The sequence below is a fragment of the Pseudorasbora parva genome, chromosome 12, assembly GCF_024679245.1.
Source record: "Pseudorasbora parva isolate DD20220531a chromosome 12, ASM2467924v1, whole genome shotgun sequence".
Taxonomy (NCBI): domain Eukaryota; kingdom Metazoa; phylum Chordata; class Actinopteri; order Cypriniformes; family Gobionidae; genus Pseudorasbora; species Pseudorasbora parva.
In genome coordinates, this window is record NC_090183.1 from 34,793,587 (window position 1) to 34,810,784 (window position 17,198).

At 37.2% G+C, this 17,198-nt stretch overlaps 1 protein-coding gene across 2 annotated transcripts in view; it reads left to right on the plus strand.

The window, feature by feature from the left end:
• atp10a (ATPase phospholipid transporting 10A) overlaps positions 1–17,198 on the plus strand; it is a 73,064-nt gene that overhangs the window by 32,594 nt on the left and 23,272 nt on the right. The window contains exons 4-10 of one of the 2 annotated variants that reach the window (XM_067459968.1): positions 1,984–2,090; positions 3,636–3,767; positions 4,373–4,503; positions 4,727–4,979; positions 6,615–6,832; positions 6,927–7,121; positions 10,911–11,472. In XM_067459968.1, the coding sequence (XP_067316069.1) occupies positions 1,984–2,090; positions 3,636–3,767; positions 4,373–4,503; positions 4,727–4,979; positions 6,615–6,832; positions 6,927–7,121; positions 10,911–11,472 (1,598 nt within the window). The remainder of the gene's footprint in view (positions 1–1,983; positions 2,091–3,635; positions 3,768–4,372; positions 4,504–4,726; positions 4,980–6,614; positions 6,833–6,926; positions 7,122–10,910; positions 11,473–17,198) is intronic. The other variant, XM_067459969.1, reaches the window with a different exon arrangement.

Here is a 17,198-nt window from a genome sequence, read left to right on the forward strand (position 1 = left end):
AGTCACCTTAATTGTAAAGACTGCAACTAAAATATATAAAAATATTGTAATTTTGAGTTCCGAACACATGAATGGCCAAGCGAATTTGAATTTTTATTTTCAGGTGTGACGTTGGAAGGCTTCATGTTGTGTCTTGAATGTGTGAATAATAATGAATACTCGACTCAAGATGAGTTTCCCAGGTGCACTTCAAGGCAGGATATTTACTCTAGTGCACAGAAAAATAACATCGCTGAATGACAGATGACGTCACACGAACAGGTTCATACACAGCTACTCTGAGCTGTGAAAGTCAGCAGACAGTGAAGAACATTTCACTCCATTACATCATTTTAAAAGAGTTGGTTTGCCCAAAAAAGATGATGATTTACTCACCTCCCATTTTACAAATAACATGACTTTTTCTTCTCTTTTGTTAAACACAGAAGATATTTTGAATAAATAAGGTATTTTAAAATGTATAAACTGCTTTTGTTCATATTAAGACAATCAGTGGTTTCCAACATATTGACTTTCGTTATACTATGACATTTAGATATATTTTTTGTTGACAATTTGATGTGTGTGTGTCTGTCTGTGTGCGTGCGTGCTTGTTTTGGTAAAAAATAAGAACACAAATGTGTATAATGGCATAGGTTTTACAAAGAGAGGGTGAAATATGAGGACATTACCCATGTCCCCATTTCTCAAAAGGCTTGTAAATCATACAGGATGAGGTTTTTTTTAGAAAGTAAAAATGCAGATTGTTTCCTGTGATTGGGTAGGGGCAGTGTAGGGGGATAGAAAATATGGTTTTTACAGTATAAAAACCATTGTGTGTGTGTGTGTGTGTGTGTGTGTGTGTGTGTGTGTGTGTGTGTGTGTGTGGCAGAAAAAATAATGATTTACAGGTTTAGAATGACATGAGAGTAAGCAAATGATTTTGTGTAAATATTTGCCTTTATAAGCCCTCCAAACAACTGTACATTAGTAAATCATCAACTGTAATATAATGAAATATTTGCAGTTTATATGTTGCTTGTCAGAATACGTATGCATTTGAATGATCTTCAGTGCTGCAGGTTTTTCCATATGATATAAGCAGGGGCTAACTGGACCAAAATTTTGACCCCTTGGTGCAAGCTAAAAAAGAGACCAATCGCTCTGAATTTAACCGGAACTGTGATTGACAGCATGGGGCATGTAGACAGCTTATATATCAGGTCTGCCTTAACACCAGGGCCAAACTCAAAGATTAATGCACTACTAGGGGATATAAAACTTGCCAGGGGCTGTGTCAGATAATTGACAAAATGAAGAGTTCACAGATGTAATCCTGAATTTAGCACTGGGATTAGTGCTTGCATTAAAGCTTATTGAGCTTCCACCACAGGTGTTTAACATTCAGCGCTCATTCAGTGTGAGTTCATTTGCATTTGCCGCCATTTTTATGAGCTTAGCCCTGGGCCCTCTTGAACTTTTTCCCGGTGTTGGAATTACGTGAAACATTTGGATCCGAGGTCTCTTTGGATTTAAGATTTCATTCCTTGCCTGCTTGCCACTCCTCTCTCATTTATCCTGAGAATCTTTTCACTTTGCTCAGTTCTTATATTATGCAGCTTTGGGGTTTTACAAAAAGTGCTGCATTGACTGAACACGAAATCCAGTTGGCCTCAGGGCTTTACCTGTGTGCAGAGCCGTTTTAGTGAGGTCATGGCTTTACTATCGATTTTGTGCTGAGAAAGAGGGATCCTGGGGGAAACCCTGTGGACTGTCAACGATGATGGATCGATGTGGTAAACATCAAGGGACGCAGAATTATGTGGATATCCCTTGGCAATATCCAAAATGTATGGTTATTGAGACTAGTGTTGTTTGCTTCCAATTGTTTAGTTCCAGCAAATGAGGAGAAAGGAATTCAGATTGGACCTAGATTATGTATAGTCTTCACTTGTATGTTGTATTATAACTGTGACGAATGAGCCTGTTTGGTGTGTATGACAGAATCCATCGCAATGGGAGGAGAGATGGCCTATACAAAGACAATCTGCTGCTTAGGGGCTGCACCATCCGCAACACAGAGGAGGCTGTAGGAATCGTCATCTATGCAGGTATGCTGCCTCCTATCCAAACCAGGACTGAAATGTGCACTACAGTGTCATTTCCACCACTTATCAAATTATGAGTTGTTTAAAGTCCCCCTGTAGTCAATAATTGTGTCCCTTAAAATAGCTTGAATCTAACTCTTGCTTCATTTAGTAAACACGGTCCGTGAATACGCAAATTAGCCCTGACCCCACTCACTCACACAAGCTCAGAGGCTCACTCTGTCAACTTTTACCAAAGTTAAACGCGGCACAACGTTAATGCTATTTACAACATCAGACACACAACAGTTATTATGATTACTCTTTTGCTTGACTACATTATCAAAGAGCTCATAATGTATTGCTAACGTTACATAAACCATGTTCCCGTTCTCCAGTTAGACAGCTGCCTTCTAAAAATCAGCAGCCTTAGAAGTGCTTGTCAGTGGAGAAAGGCATACTCATCATAAAATTGTAATATACATTGTATGCATAATTGGCTTGGTATTTTGCTAAAGTACCCACGTTTTTTTTTTTCTTTCGTTTTTTTCATATCGATATAACAGGATAACCTCGCTTCTCTTGAGACTCCCCTGCTTCAGCATAGTTAATATGCTAAAGCCCTAAAGTTAGTTTGTGATGTCAGAAACACCGTCGATCTGAAACTGCATTAGGCCCTGATCAGACAATGCGTTTTTACAGCTAGAATCATCTTTTTGGAATATATTTCTGTTGGCAGTGAGTGATATGTGCATGAAGTTGGGGGAAAAAAATCTCCATACTTTTTTTTTTTTTTTTTGTCCGTTACCTTGATAAGACTGACAGCACACTGATTTGAGGGTTTTCTAGCAACATAAAAAAGGCAGCCCCCTGCTCTTCTCTAATAAAGGTAGTGCGGTGCGCCTCGCGTTTTCAAACCTGAAAATGCATTCTTTTTGAACTGTCAATCTTTGACTTTCCTTTGTCCGACTTTTTGATTGCTATTCCAAAACGCACGGTTAATATTTTCACACTTTTTATGCAACTGACAAATCATTGGAAATATCGTGCCATTTTAATATTTTGTTTAAAAGTAATATTTACATTGATTTTCTTCATGTGTCATGTTATTGAATGGCAAATTTGTAACAAATTAACTTAATTATTTGTGAACAAATTTTGATGTAAACCTTTATTAGTAGCAAAATTATTGATTTGTGATCAAATCTATGCAAATAGTGTTACATTTTAAGATCTAATAAAATGGTTCATGATTTTAATAGTTTTTTTATGTATTATTTTTATCTTGGATTTTAGTATTTTAACTTCACATTTTAATGTATGAAAAAAATACAAAAACATCTTTACATATGGCATTTGAAAAGTTGCAAAAAATAAATACATTTCTGGTAAATGTCTGCTATTAAAACAACAAAAAAGATCCAGTTTGTCAAAATTAGCATTTTACTTGGTTTCCTGTACATTCAAAAAAAAAAAAAAAAAAAAAATTTGGGGTATACAAAAATGAAGTGATTGATCATCTAACTGGTACAGCTCATATTATTTTGTGTCTTATGTGCTGATTCCCAGGTCATGAGACAAAAGCAATGCTGAACAACAACGGCCCTCGTTATAAACGGAGTAAACTTGAGCGGCAGATGAACGTAGACGTATTCTGGTGTGTCATTATCCTCCTAGTCATGTGCCTCTTTTCTGCCATTGGTATGTAACACTTCATCAATACTATATTTTTTTTCTTCTAGAAAATGTAGTATTGTTAGCCATTCATATTTTCATGTCTGAGATTTGTAATAGTTTTGCATTTATTTTGGCTGTTTTAAATCTCATCAGAGTCTGAACTGTCTGTATAATATTAGTCACTGTTCTGTTAGTTACTGTTTTGAGTCTAACTGTTACATCATGTGAAGTTGCCAGAGTCATCTGTTATGAATAATCTTTGCATCCATCAAGTCCCAAATAAAAACAAAAAAAAATCAAACAAGATGAAGTATTCAGTTAAGCATGTGGTAATGTCTATTTTGGGACAATCTTTTTATGTATTATATAAACATTTTTAATTGCATTTTAAGCAAAAATAATTACATTGCAATGCCTGTGACACAATTTAAAAAAAACTCCAACTGCGGTTGATGAATGTATCTAACTTGAGGAAGCTTTGGAGAGGAAGCAGTGGTTTAACTGTTTTTGGTTTCCTTGAACATTTTTGATTCCTTTTAACATCTTTAGTGTCTCTTAAATACCAATACCCATGATTCCATTTGACCTGCTTTATATAGTCAAGCGTTTGTCTCTGAAACCTTCTTTAGGACATGGCCTGTGGATGTTTCAGTACGGAGAAAAGAGGCCTGTCTTTGACGTCCTGAGCCCAGAAGGAACAGACATATCTCCAGTGGTCTCAGCCATTTATCTCTTCCTGACCATGATTATAGTATTCCAGGTGAATAGCATGTGGTGTGAGGGGAATGTTGCTGTATGTTTTAGATTCTTTAATGTAGATGAATTTCAAATCTGTTAAATTTTTCAAGGAACCGTTCGATTAAACAATGCCACAATTAAAATTTTGGAATGAACTGATCCTTAAATTCCTGTCTTATTGTAGGCTCAGTGGTAACCTATGAATCTACACCAAACCTCTCCATTTCTTGTTCTCTCTTATGCAGGTGCTGATCCCAATATCACTCTTTGTTTCCATTGAAATAGTGAAGATATGCCAGGTGTACTTTATCCATCAGGACATGGAGCTGTATGATGAGGAAACAGACTCTCATCTTCAGTGCAGGGCTCTGAACATCACAGAAGACCTGGGCCAGATGCAGTACATTTTTTCTGATAAGACCGGCACACTCACGGAAAACAAGATGGTGTTTCGCCGCTGTACTGTGGCAGGAGTCGAGTACTCGCATGATGCCAACGGTTAGGATTCTCGCCATCGATCTTCAGTGCCAACACAAGGGCTATTGTAGTTCTTTGGCCACAACATTAATTCTCTGTAAATGAGCTATAAGTTGTTTAAATACTTTTTTTTTTTTTTTTTTTTCAGCAAGGAAGGATGCATTAAATTGCTCCCTTTTTTTAATGTTACAAACGTTTTCTCTTTCAAATATTTTTTTTTTAGTTTTGAATAGTCAAAGAGTGAAAATTAGGGAAACATTTTGTGGTTTCCACAAAATATTAAGCTACACGAACATAAAATGCTTTTATTGAGCATCAAATCAGCATATTAGAATGAAATCTGATTGATCATGTGACACTGAAGACTGAAGTAATGGCGGTAATTTAGCGTTGCTATCACAGAAATAAATGACATTTAAAATATATTTAAAAAGGAAACTGTTGTTTTAAATTGTAATATTATTTCAAAATATTACTGTTTACAGCCTTGATCAGCATAAGACAAATCTTTTAAAATCATTAAAAACCTTATACAAATCATCTATATCATAACTTGTGCTTCTAAATTAACATGCAGCTTTAGCAGCCATAATAAATAATACATATATAATTTAATATTAAAGGGGTGATGAATTGAGAAATCAACTTTCCCTTGAGCTTTTGATATATAAAAGGTCATGGTAATATAAGAATATCCTGTAAGTTTCAGAGCTCAACTTAATTATTAGTAAAAGAGAACTTTTATAGACACCAAGCCCAGCAAATGATCGTGTTCGCGTCTTTACATCATCTGTTGCGAAAACATCTAATTCAGTAGCCCCGCCCACTGACTCATGGAGCTGTTCGGATCATGCTAAGCAGCAGCGATAAACATGCCGAAGAAGATAGCAAGATATTGCCTTCTATGTTGGATCTGAGTGTTGCACACTTATATGAGTAAAATGTTTTTTTTTTAAATATGTAATAGCAGTCCCGGCGCTACTAGTTTCCAGACGGGCTACCAAAACGTATGCCCGTCGACAGGCCGGTGAATCTCAAATAGTGAAATAATATTCCTTTCTTGATCTAGGCACGTGCGCACGGTTCATGCTTATATCCACCGATCGTGTCGGCCATGTAATACAAAAATAATATTCCAATCAATCGTGAGTGGATGAGAAATAAATCATTGTTTTTGTTTGATATAGACGTTTACGAGCCCTGTGATCGAGATGATCATTCCGGTTGCCGCTTTCAAAACAACCCCTCCTTCATGTGAACTGAACTGCCATGGGAGCTGAAGCTCTTTAAATATGCAGATCCAATCCTAGCCGTGGGCGTTTACTTTCCAAGTCTCCAGTGCAGCACGCCCATCAAAACCCAGCGTTCAGAAGACGGCCTCAAAACCAGTGTAGAAAATAGCCTATTACTTATTAGTTATGATATTTTTGATTGAAAAAAACACACAAATGTCATTAGTTGAACTCAGTAACAGTAAAAAAAAGAAAAGGAACAAAAAAAGCCATTTCATGACACCTTTAAATGTACTGGTTTGCTCCTTCTACAGCCTGTGCCCCAATTAGACCATTCAAATATGGGATTAGTATGAAGAAAAGCTTTAGGTCTTCCATGAAGCCCAAAAGTTTCAGACAGTCTGACAAAGTGTCTTTCCCACAGCGAGGAGGCTTGCTATGTACCAGGAGGTGGATTCAGAGGAGGAGGACTGTACATCTCATGGTGGAACTCTCCCAAGGCGGGACAGCGTCACCAGTCACCAGAGCGGAAAAGTGGTGTTGCGATCACAGAGCACCAAATCTCACCGTCGCACCGGAAGCAGAGCCGAAGCCAAACGGGCCAGCATTCTGTCCAAACACACTGCCTTCAGCAGTCCTATGGTTAGAAAGTGCTTCCATTCCACATTAAGCTTGTATTGCTCAGTAACCCAATGCTTAATATTTTTTTTCCATTTTTATTTTATTTGTTTGACAGGAGAAGGACATCACTCCAGATCCCCAGCTCATGGACAAGGTCAATGAATGTAGCAGTCAAATGGAGTTCATGCGTTTTCACAGTCCGTCACTAAACCAGATCCCCCCTGACCTGTGTGACATCTTCGACTTTTTCATCGCCCTCACTATCTGCAACACTGTTGTTGTGTCCTCACCCAATCAACCCAGACAGAAGGTAAGCAAACAGTGGGGATGCGCACAGCTAATCATTTCATTAACATTTAAACGGAAACCCACCCTCCGCCCTCTGGAGACAGACTGTATATGTGATCCATTTGAAATATTCTACTTCATCTATGAACAGTTAAATCCCATACTAATGCCGTTAAAAATAGGTCAGGCATATGTGATGTGCTTTCCTTGATTTATCATTCTATATTAAACTTAAGCAACGCTAGACATTATCAACATATTTATTTAAATCAGCTGAATTAATAGCCAGCATAGGAAATGAGTTCAACCCTAATAGCCTATTATTAACAAATTTAGCCCATATAACTGTACACATGACTGGAGGCAACTTGTACTGACAACTTTACATTATTTAAGTGTTCAAAATCAATGCAGCATTGTCTAAAAAAAACTCAAAACTTATATAAATGGCCAAAAATTCAGAGATTTCGTTTTTTTATACAACATAGCATATAATAAGCAATATCACATATCACAGGCGAGCTGTGTCCATGAATACAAGCATGATTGCAATTGATACTGATTTATACAAACGTTCAATAAACAAGAAGTTAATATTAATTGACACATTTTAAATTGTGTATTTGCTAATTCGGCAACGTTTCGTTATTAAACCATTGCTTTGAACAAATCGTTTGAATAAATTATTCTGTGAATGTTAAATTATGTTAATATTTTAATGTTAAATTAATCTTTACATTAGTTATGAAGGTGTAATTGAACCAATTCAGATGTAACTTCTGTGCCATGAATTTTTTGTTATTGATTTGATTGGTAACAGCTCTAGATAGTGTCTTACTATTCTAATTATACTTAGTCATTAAATATAAGTCATTTCTCAGACAGTAGATATGGATCTTTTAAATGAATTTTAGGAGTGCTCAGTCACTGTCTCGCCCTGCCTTGGTCTTTGCCTTGTCTTGGTCTCGGCACACGCTGGTAACGCTCGGCACATGCTTATTAGCAAGCTTAATTGTTATAAAGGAGTTAAAAATAATTGTGTTATTTTTAAAATATGTGACCCTGGACCACAAGTCCCAGGACCCAAGTCGCACGGGTATATTTTTAGCAATAGCCAACAATACATTGCATCGTTCAAAATGATCAATTTTTCTTTTTTGCCAAAAATCACTAGGATATTAGGTTACACTTTATTTGAAGCTGTTATTATTACAGTGTAATTATGAGCTGAGTACTATTTAGTAACTGTGTACTTGCTATAGGGTTAGGGTAGGATTAGGGTTTGGTTTAGGGTTAGTTACATGTAATAATGCATATTTTACTGTTATTACTATGGTAAGTACATGTAACATAAGTATCAAGGATACTGTAAAATAAAGTGTTAGCAGATATTAAGATCATGTTCCATGAAGATATTTTGTAAATTTCCTTCCATAAGTATATAACGCATGTATTATTGGTAGTAATATACATTGCTATGGACTTCATTTGGACAACTTTAAAAGTGATTTTCTGAATGTAGATTTTTTTTTTTTTTTGACTCTCTCAGATTCCAGATTTTCAATTAGTTGTATCTCTGCCAAATATTTAGCCTGACAAGCCAGACCCACATCAAGATGTTTGGTCTAGAAACTCACCATTGACAGGGCTCAATCTGAGGGGCGGGATAAACGGTTGTCTTTCAAACTCCCTCTGCACGCGATAGGATAGCGCTACAACCAACCAGAGCAACGAAGCTGAAACAGAGTTTGTTGATAGATTAAACATTCGCCGTGTCCGGTCGGCAAAACTCAGAACACATCTTCCCTTTTTAAGAATCACTTCAGTGCCGTTCTTTCTTCTTTTCTCAGAGAAAAGCTTAACTCCAAGTCTTCCAGAGTCATGGTAAAAGCTGATTCTAAAGACCGCCGTTCGCCAGTTTCTGTGTTTACTAGAAGCACACAAACACAACTCGGCCATCGTCGTCATTATGGCCCCGCCCACCGACTATACACGATGTGATTGGCCCGGCAAGAGTAAGGCGAATACAGCTCAGATGGGTATTGAGAGTTGCTAGACGACACTCGCGGGCAGATTAGATTTACTGCCGCTAGGGTGCATCTAGATTTCTAGGCTACCAAATATTGTCTTATCCTAACAAATTATTTATTCAGCTTTCAGAAGATGTATACATTTCACTGAAAAAATATTTACCCTTATGACTTGTTTTGTGGTCTAGAGTCACAATAAAAATGTTACACTAAGTTGATGGTAATCTAAACACAGCCTTTGTAAAAATATAAAGCAAAACATAAAGCGGCAGATTTACTAAAAAGGGCAATAAAAAAATTTAAAAAGCGAAAATTAAAGAACACAGACGTAGCTGGATCATTTCCATAATGACAACACAATCTACCAAGAGCAGTGCAATTTAGTGTCTGGTTTAAGGCAAGTTTTTTTGAGCAATACATAATGGAGCAGAAGTGTCTCTGAAAGGGGAACTTCTAAAAATGCATATGATATGAAGTCAGCCGCAAAAAAGATTGTCCACACTTTTTCAGTGCTAATTTTTCACTGCGCATCTTTTGTAAATGCTGATAATATTTTTTTTTTTTTTTTTTACGCCAAAAGACTGTTTGCGCTTGGTAAGCTTTAAGTAAATCTGCCCCTAAATGTGCAAAAAACTAAAATAACTATTTACAAGTCAACTAGCAGCAGCAGTAATATAATTTAATCGGCTAGTTTTGCACATTCCTAGCAAACAGATCACCTCAAATTAACTGGAGCTGACATTCACACCATATTTACCTCAGTTATGACTGTGGTTTTTGGGCGCAGTTAACTTCCTGTTTCCGCGCTAAAGATGTGTGGCTTGTCCTTCATTGTGTAATCTTTACCCTCTACAAATGTGTGCCAAGAGATTTTCCCCAAAACCCACCCTGTCTCGCATTCAATCATCAGGAAATGACCTGCATACTTTTTAAAATGTTATTTATTTCTTTAATGTAAATCTTTCATTCTAAGAGGTGGTTGAATGTAATTGCACTTATTTAACTTTAGTTAGTGTGTAATGTTGCTGCTTGAGCCTAAACAGTACAGTTACAGCGCTAAAAGTTCAATGCAAACAGAGATATTGTCTTTTATAGTTATGGCAGTTTATTGTCTACAAAAATGTTTGGTTTCTACAAGCTTCTTCCTGGGTAGGTGACCTCACAAACCCTTGATATTAACATAAACACTGCCCCAGATGTGACTTCTGCCCTTAATGGTAAGGGGCGTGGCCTTTCCAGACGACCTGTGCTTGGCACTTCAGACAATAAAAATACATGAAACTACATTTGGCCATCTAACCAATCTAAAACCATTGCGTTTTTCGGAGGGATGGCCTTCATAGAAGCAGGAAGCAAACAAGCCATTAAAAGGACAGTGGAGACAGTGGTGTGGAATAAAGGTAAAATATAAGAAAAATACGACGTTAAAAAAAAAAGAAGTATTAAGACATGTTATACTGCACCCCATAAACACAACCAAGCCTAGAAAAAAACCACAGAACCACCCCTTTTAAATAAATGCCACTTGGTTTGATATTTAGTTTAAAACAACTGAATTCATGTGTTAAGTATGCTTAAGTATTCAACTACTTCTTGGAGTTATCATATGAGAGATGAAAAACATTCCTTGTTTTCTTTTATGGAATGCTTTACAAATCATCATCTTAGTTTGGCTGCCATATTGAAAAAACAACTGTTTTATGACCTTATTTAAGTGGCTCAATCATACACAAATATTTAAGGAGTTTTATTTTGACAATGTTTTCTTGGATCTTATCAAGGTACGTCGCTACGAGTTGAAGTCTCCAGTGAAGACCATCGAGGACTTTATCAAGCGCTTCACTCCGAGCCGCCTGACCTCTGGCTCCAACAGCAGTAGCTCCTCCAGTCTGACCACCAACCGCTCGTCCTCCCATAAAGTGGGCTGCAGCATGCTGTCCTCCCCCTCGGCAGAGAGCACGCTCACAAAGCTGAACGAGGAGAAGCGTCCGGAGAATGACCTGCAGCATGCCTTCAGCCCCGTCCCACCCAACTTTGATAAAACAAAAGCTTTGGCTCAAGATGAATGCGAGCTCAGATATGAGGCAGAGTCACCGGATGAGGCAGCTCTGGTTTATGCTGCTCGGGCCTATAAGTGTGCTCTCGTTGGACGTTTACCGGATCAAGTGACTGTGGAACTTCCACACTTGGGCAAGCTAAGCTTCGAGCTTCTGCACACACTGGGGTTTGACTCCACAAGAAAGAGAATGTCGGTGGTTGTAAAACACCCGCTGACTGAGCAAATCACTGTCTACACCAAGGGTGCTGATTCGGTCATCATGGATTTGATCAGACCAGCCACAGGTATGCTAGTACTCATGTGCACACTGTTCCCACACTTTTTTTAAGGTTCAAAATTTGGGCTGCAATTCAATAGGATTTGGAGAAAAGCAAACAAAATGTAATGTATTATTCATTGAAAATCCTGATATTAGCCGTTGGTCTTCCGTGCTATACTGTGCGTTCATGTTGAACAGAATAACAATGTAAAAGTATTTGTTACGTTTTATCAATTTAACGTTACTGAATAAAAGAGATTTTATTATAATTTTAACAAACAACTTGTGTATAAAACCACCTTGAGTGTGGAGCATTATTTTTCATTAATTCAACTGCACTTAGTCAATTATTCCTTTTTTACAACTCAGTCCACTCAAAAACATCATAACTCATAACATTTAATTGAAAAAGTTGGAAGATGCAGTTCTGACATGAGAAACTTTTCTAAAAGACACTTTCTATCAATTTCACCAGCTATAATTTCAACTGTCTGTGACTTTAGAATTATTCATTTTATTTATTAATGGCACTTCTCTTTTATATTTGGAATTCAGATTAGCAAACATCTGGCATGCTGTCAAACCTTCCCCCATATGCAATGAATCAAATATTCTGGGTTAGTTTATTTTGATCTTCGGTGTTGATTATGCTTTAGAACGCTTGTTGATCATACTAAAGTTTTAATGAAGTCTGTGTTTTCTTTTCCATGCCCCAGTTAGACAGTGGGTGAGGCCTACTCCAGCAAAATTAATGAATAACGGCTCACGGCCAAATGGCCGAAAGTCATCTGATTTCGTCAGAACATTAAATGGATCCTTTTCCCCCCAAGAAATTGAGATGGCAACCATCTACTAAGAGCAGACAGTGAGGTGGGGGGGGGCATGTATTTCATGTCTTTGGAGTGCTTAAAGAGGCCCCTGGTTTTTGATTTACACAATTGATCAATGCTGATAGACGTTTAATTCCCATATATTCAGCATGGTAAGGTTACGTCCCCTTCGTCCCCTTCACCCAAACATCTGCTGGATGGCTTCCAGATTGTTCCCGGCTCTTGATGTAGCCAAGGGTTTTAGTGGTAATAAACTATCCTAATGGTATAGGTGGACTGGCTTGTTAGTATTCCAGGCACGAGAACAGCCTCAGTGGCAGTTTTCTCTAATGCTGTGTACATAAATGACTGAACAGAAGTACTACATTCACAGCCCTGTGCTTTAAATCTAAATGTCAAGGCGACAGCCTAAAAAAAGAGATAAAACTATGGCTTAGAATATTTCACACGCAGTCTAGTTTCTCGACTTTGAGGAAAGAGCAAAATAAATCAGAGAACGTGGTGTTCTTTTTTCAAAACAAAATGGCATGTGGCAAATTACAAAAGCAAACTATTTATCACTCATTTTGTTAAAACATTCACAGTAATGCATTTTACATCGACAGTATGGCAGTTCTGGTAGGTTAAAAAGCAAAAATATGATGTTAAAGTTTTTGTAAAATATGTTATATAATTCATGCATACAAAAATATCAGACAGATATCAGACCAATATTTTGGTAATATTTTTGTTGAATTGACACTGTCTAGTGTCATAGACAATAAAATGTCTGGTTATGTGTTGCCAACTGCAGACTGTGGAAAATCATTGTTATTATTAGGGGTTCAAGCTCGTAGAGACATGAAACTTTGAGGGCTGGTAGAACTCACATGCTGCATCCAGAGTCACATACTATCTGTACTAAATAGTATTCGAAAATAGAATTGGTATGTCTCAAATCGTAGTGTGTTGAAAAGAATATTCCAAAGGTACCCGGTCTACTATTTCCGGTCAGAATTCGAAGTGCGGATCAACACACACTCTAACGGCTGATATGGCCCACGACCCATTGCAAGTTGGATGATGATTTGATTAGAACTACAAACGTGGATAAAAAATGTTAAACTACAAACATGACGGATGTGCAAGTCTGATGGTTAAGTAGAGAGGTTTATATAAAGGGGTTTGAGTGATCAATTATCAGTATTTAACCTGACAAAAATATATTTATTCAATGTTATCAACATTACATTTCACCTAATATTTTACTATAATATTTTATCGTTGTAATCCTTGACTCAAATGGACAAAAATGCATGCCTCGGATTTGAAATTTTGGGGTATTTCGAATTTGTTTAAAAACCTACTTTTGCAAACTAGTCCTAGGTTTTTGGCCCGACTGCAACCAAACCATTGCATTGCTCATTGATTCTCTTGAGTCTAATTGTCAAGAGAATGATTAAAAATAATTATTTTTAAAAAAGCCGCCAAAATGTTTGAAGTGGTCGGGGCTACTTTTACTAAACTGGCTATAACTCATGAGAGGAATGAGATTTTTACCAAACTCTGCACACATAGTGGTCGAGTGAAAAAGCACTCGCCAACTAGCCACTTGTCCGCTATAACATGGAAAAAGCATAATTACGCAATACTAAGTCTGATTGACTTGAAAATTGGCTTGCGGTGTCTTGGTTCAAGGTGTCAAGACTGCCTTTGAGGACATTCGCATATCTCAAAAAACACAGGCGGCGGCAGCCAATGAAGTTCGAGCTGCTTTCAGATGAGGTTAACGGAGGCCGATCGAAACAAAGCTGCCCTAGAGGCCTGTGATAAATTCAAAAGTTTTTCAAATGCAGAAAGGATTGTATACAACTCCATTTTTCGGAACATTGGGGACATGGGAACATTGTTTATGTAACATTAGCAACACATTATGAGCTCTTTGATAACGTAGTCAAGCCAAAGGCTAATCATATTAATTACTGTTGTGTAGTCGATGTTGTAAAGAGCGACGCATATAACGCATTACCTTTCTGATACATTGACTTGTAGACGAGCCTGTGTGAGTGAATGGAGGCGGGGATCATTTGAATATAAATGAAGCAAGGGTGTGGTTACATTTTCAAGCTATTTTAAGACATGAATAAAAAAAGAATCACTGCCAGAATGACAGATTTAAATGTTTTTTCTATCACAGAAGAGTTTTAGGGGGTACAATTATTGATTAACGGGGAACTTTAATAAATTCAGTTTTGCTTCTAAAGTAAATGTATCTTGTTTCGAGGATATTTAAATGTCCTTTTATTTAAATGTACTTTATTTAAATAGTACACTTTAGACATTATACTAACTATAAGAAACATGTCAACTACCTGTCATTAAAGTGTTAGTAGACGGTCTGCTTAATATTTGCTAACACTATATTTTGATGTTCTCCAGACAGACATTCTGCTGACTATTCTACTAACCAGAACCCTAACACCCAACCCTAACCTAACAGTCTACTAATGCTGTCTGTAATACGAGTTAGCTGATATGTAGTTCCAGTAGTTACTTGCAGTAAGTAGAATGTCTAAAGTGGATTATCAAAATAAAATATAACTAAAAAAGCAGAGTGATTTTATTGTGAGCGATTCATCCATGTATGTTTCTGTTTTATGTCATTATTTTTATCTTGTATAATCAAAATGTCATAACTCGATCTTAGTGATAACGACAGACTCCCTGGTGATGTATCCCAGACTTCTCTGTGCATTTAGTCCACTTAAACTACTAGCTCGCATTCTTTTTTGAGTGCAGTGCTCACATCTCAAAATCCAGTTGACAACCAATGGATAGAACCATCAACCTTGCCTACATTTTTCTTTTCTTTTAAAAAAAATATGGAAGAAAAGCTTTGGTCATTTTTATTGTGACTTTAATTGTAACACTGAACACGTTTTTGTTGCATGTTTTATTGAAAATTTCGATAGTGCTGACTTTAACCATTATATGAACCATTAGTAGTTTCCTCTTATTTTCTCTTTCTGCCATGTGTTTAGTTGACAGTCTAGAAATGTCTTTAGAGACCCAGGTTTATTAGTGTATGTTGGGGTTAGTTAGCATGAGACTGCAAACACACACCCAGACTGTGCCTCACTACAGACTGTGGATGATTTCATGCACCCAGACACGTGCTCAGTGTATTTTCCTGTACTTTTGAATCCAGAACCATTGTTCACCTCTGGGCGTGGGCTTCCAATTAGCACAGTGGACCAACTTAAAAGGACAATAGTTTCTTTCAGAAGCAGTGGGACATTTGCCATGTTCATCTAAAGAGACAAGGCCACACAGCTTTCAAGGTTTTGACCAGTAAATAGTTGTGACTGAGTTATTACCAAGTTATTCCTTCATTGACATAACGCCATTTTGACCATGCAGCCATAAAGATTTGGGGGGGAAAAGTGCCTGTGTGCATCCAGTCATTATGTAACATGTTAAAATGAAGTGCATAGACAATGTTTCTGAATGTTGGAAAGGACAACATGTTTTGCTGTGGGAATGGCAGTAATTTCCGTCTTTCAGTAATGTGAAACTGGTGCATAATTTTTATTTTAGTGAGTAACCTTCTCTCTGGTTAAATTTCCAGACTAAAGCTGTTAGTTATTATACAATCCGTCATGGCAGCCAGGTCTAGTCATGTGTTGTTGCTGTTTAGTTTTTGTTTTGGTGGCGTATTGTATTATTTTGTTGCGTATTTGATGTTTTTTTTTTTTTTTTTTTTTTTTTTTTTTTTTAGGTTTTACTGTCTTTAGTTTTTGGGGTCGGTTTTCTTTTAGTTTTTATTAATTTATTTTTATTAAGTTTTAGGTAAAGCTTTTTAAAGGTGCTTTTTTTAAAGGTGAAGATTAGTTTTTTTTTGTTTTTTGTTTTTTTGTTAGTTTTGAAAGTCCAATGTGTTAACATCTGCAGGAGTGTTTGGAGAAACACTTAATGTCATTTAATAGTGCTTGGAAGCATCACTTACTTTTGCTTATACTGTATTAAAGTATTAAAGGGGTGATGAATTGAGAAATCAACTTTCCTTTGAGCTTTTGATATAGAAAAGGTCATGGTAATATAAGAATATCCTGTAAGTTTCAGAGCTCAACATAATTATTTGTCAAAGAAAAGCTTTCATAGACACCAGGCCAATCAAACGATCGTGTTCGCATCTTGACGTCATCTGTTGCTAAACACCGCCTCTACAGAATCATAAGCACGTCTAATTCAGTAGCCCCGCCCAACGACTCATGGAGCTGTTCGGATCTTGTTAGCCAGTAGCAATAAGCATGCCGAAGAAGCTAGCTAGATATTGTGGAAGAACAGTCGCTGCATAAGCTTCCTTCAGATCATAATATTAGGAATGTGTGATACTTCATTTATTTTTAATGAAGATCCAGCTCACGTGGGGAAGACATTGTATGCGTGTTTGCTTCATTTCACTGCGGAATCGTTTGTAAACAAGTGTCAGGTCGAGCTGGATTTGCAGACATTGAGATTAAAACACAATGCTGTGCCTTCTATATTGGATCTGACAGAAATGGTGCAACACACTTATGTGAGTAATTTTATATGTAATAGTAGTCCCGGGGATATGTGTTTTCCAGACGCACTACCAAAACGTGCGGGCATGCGTGTGTGCGGGTGGTTCGTGCTTATATCCACCGATCTGGTGGGCCAAGTAATACAAAAATAATATTCCAATCAATCGCGGGTGGATGAGAAAAAAGAAACAAGCCCTGTGATCGAGAGAATCATTCCGGTTGCCGCTTTCAAAACAATCCCTCCCTCATGTGAACTGAACTGACAGAGGAGCTGAAGTTCATATATCCAAATCTTATCCAATCCTAGCCATGGGCGTTTACTTCAAAGTCTCCAGTGCAGCACGCCCATCAAAGCCTCAAAACCAGTGTAGAAAATA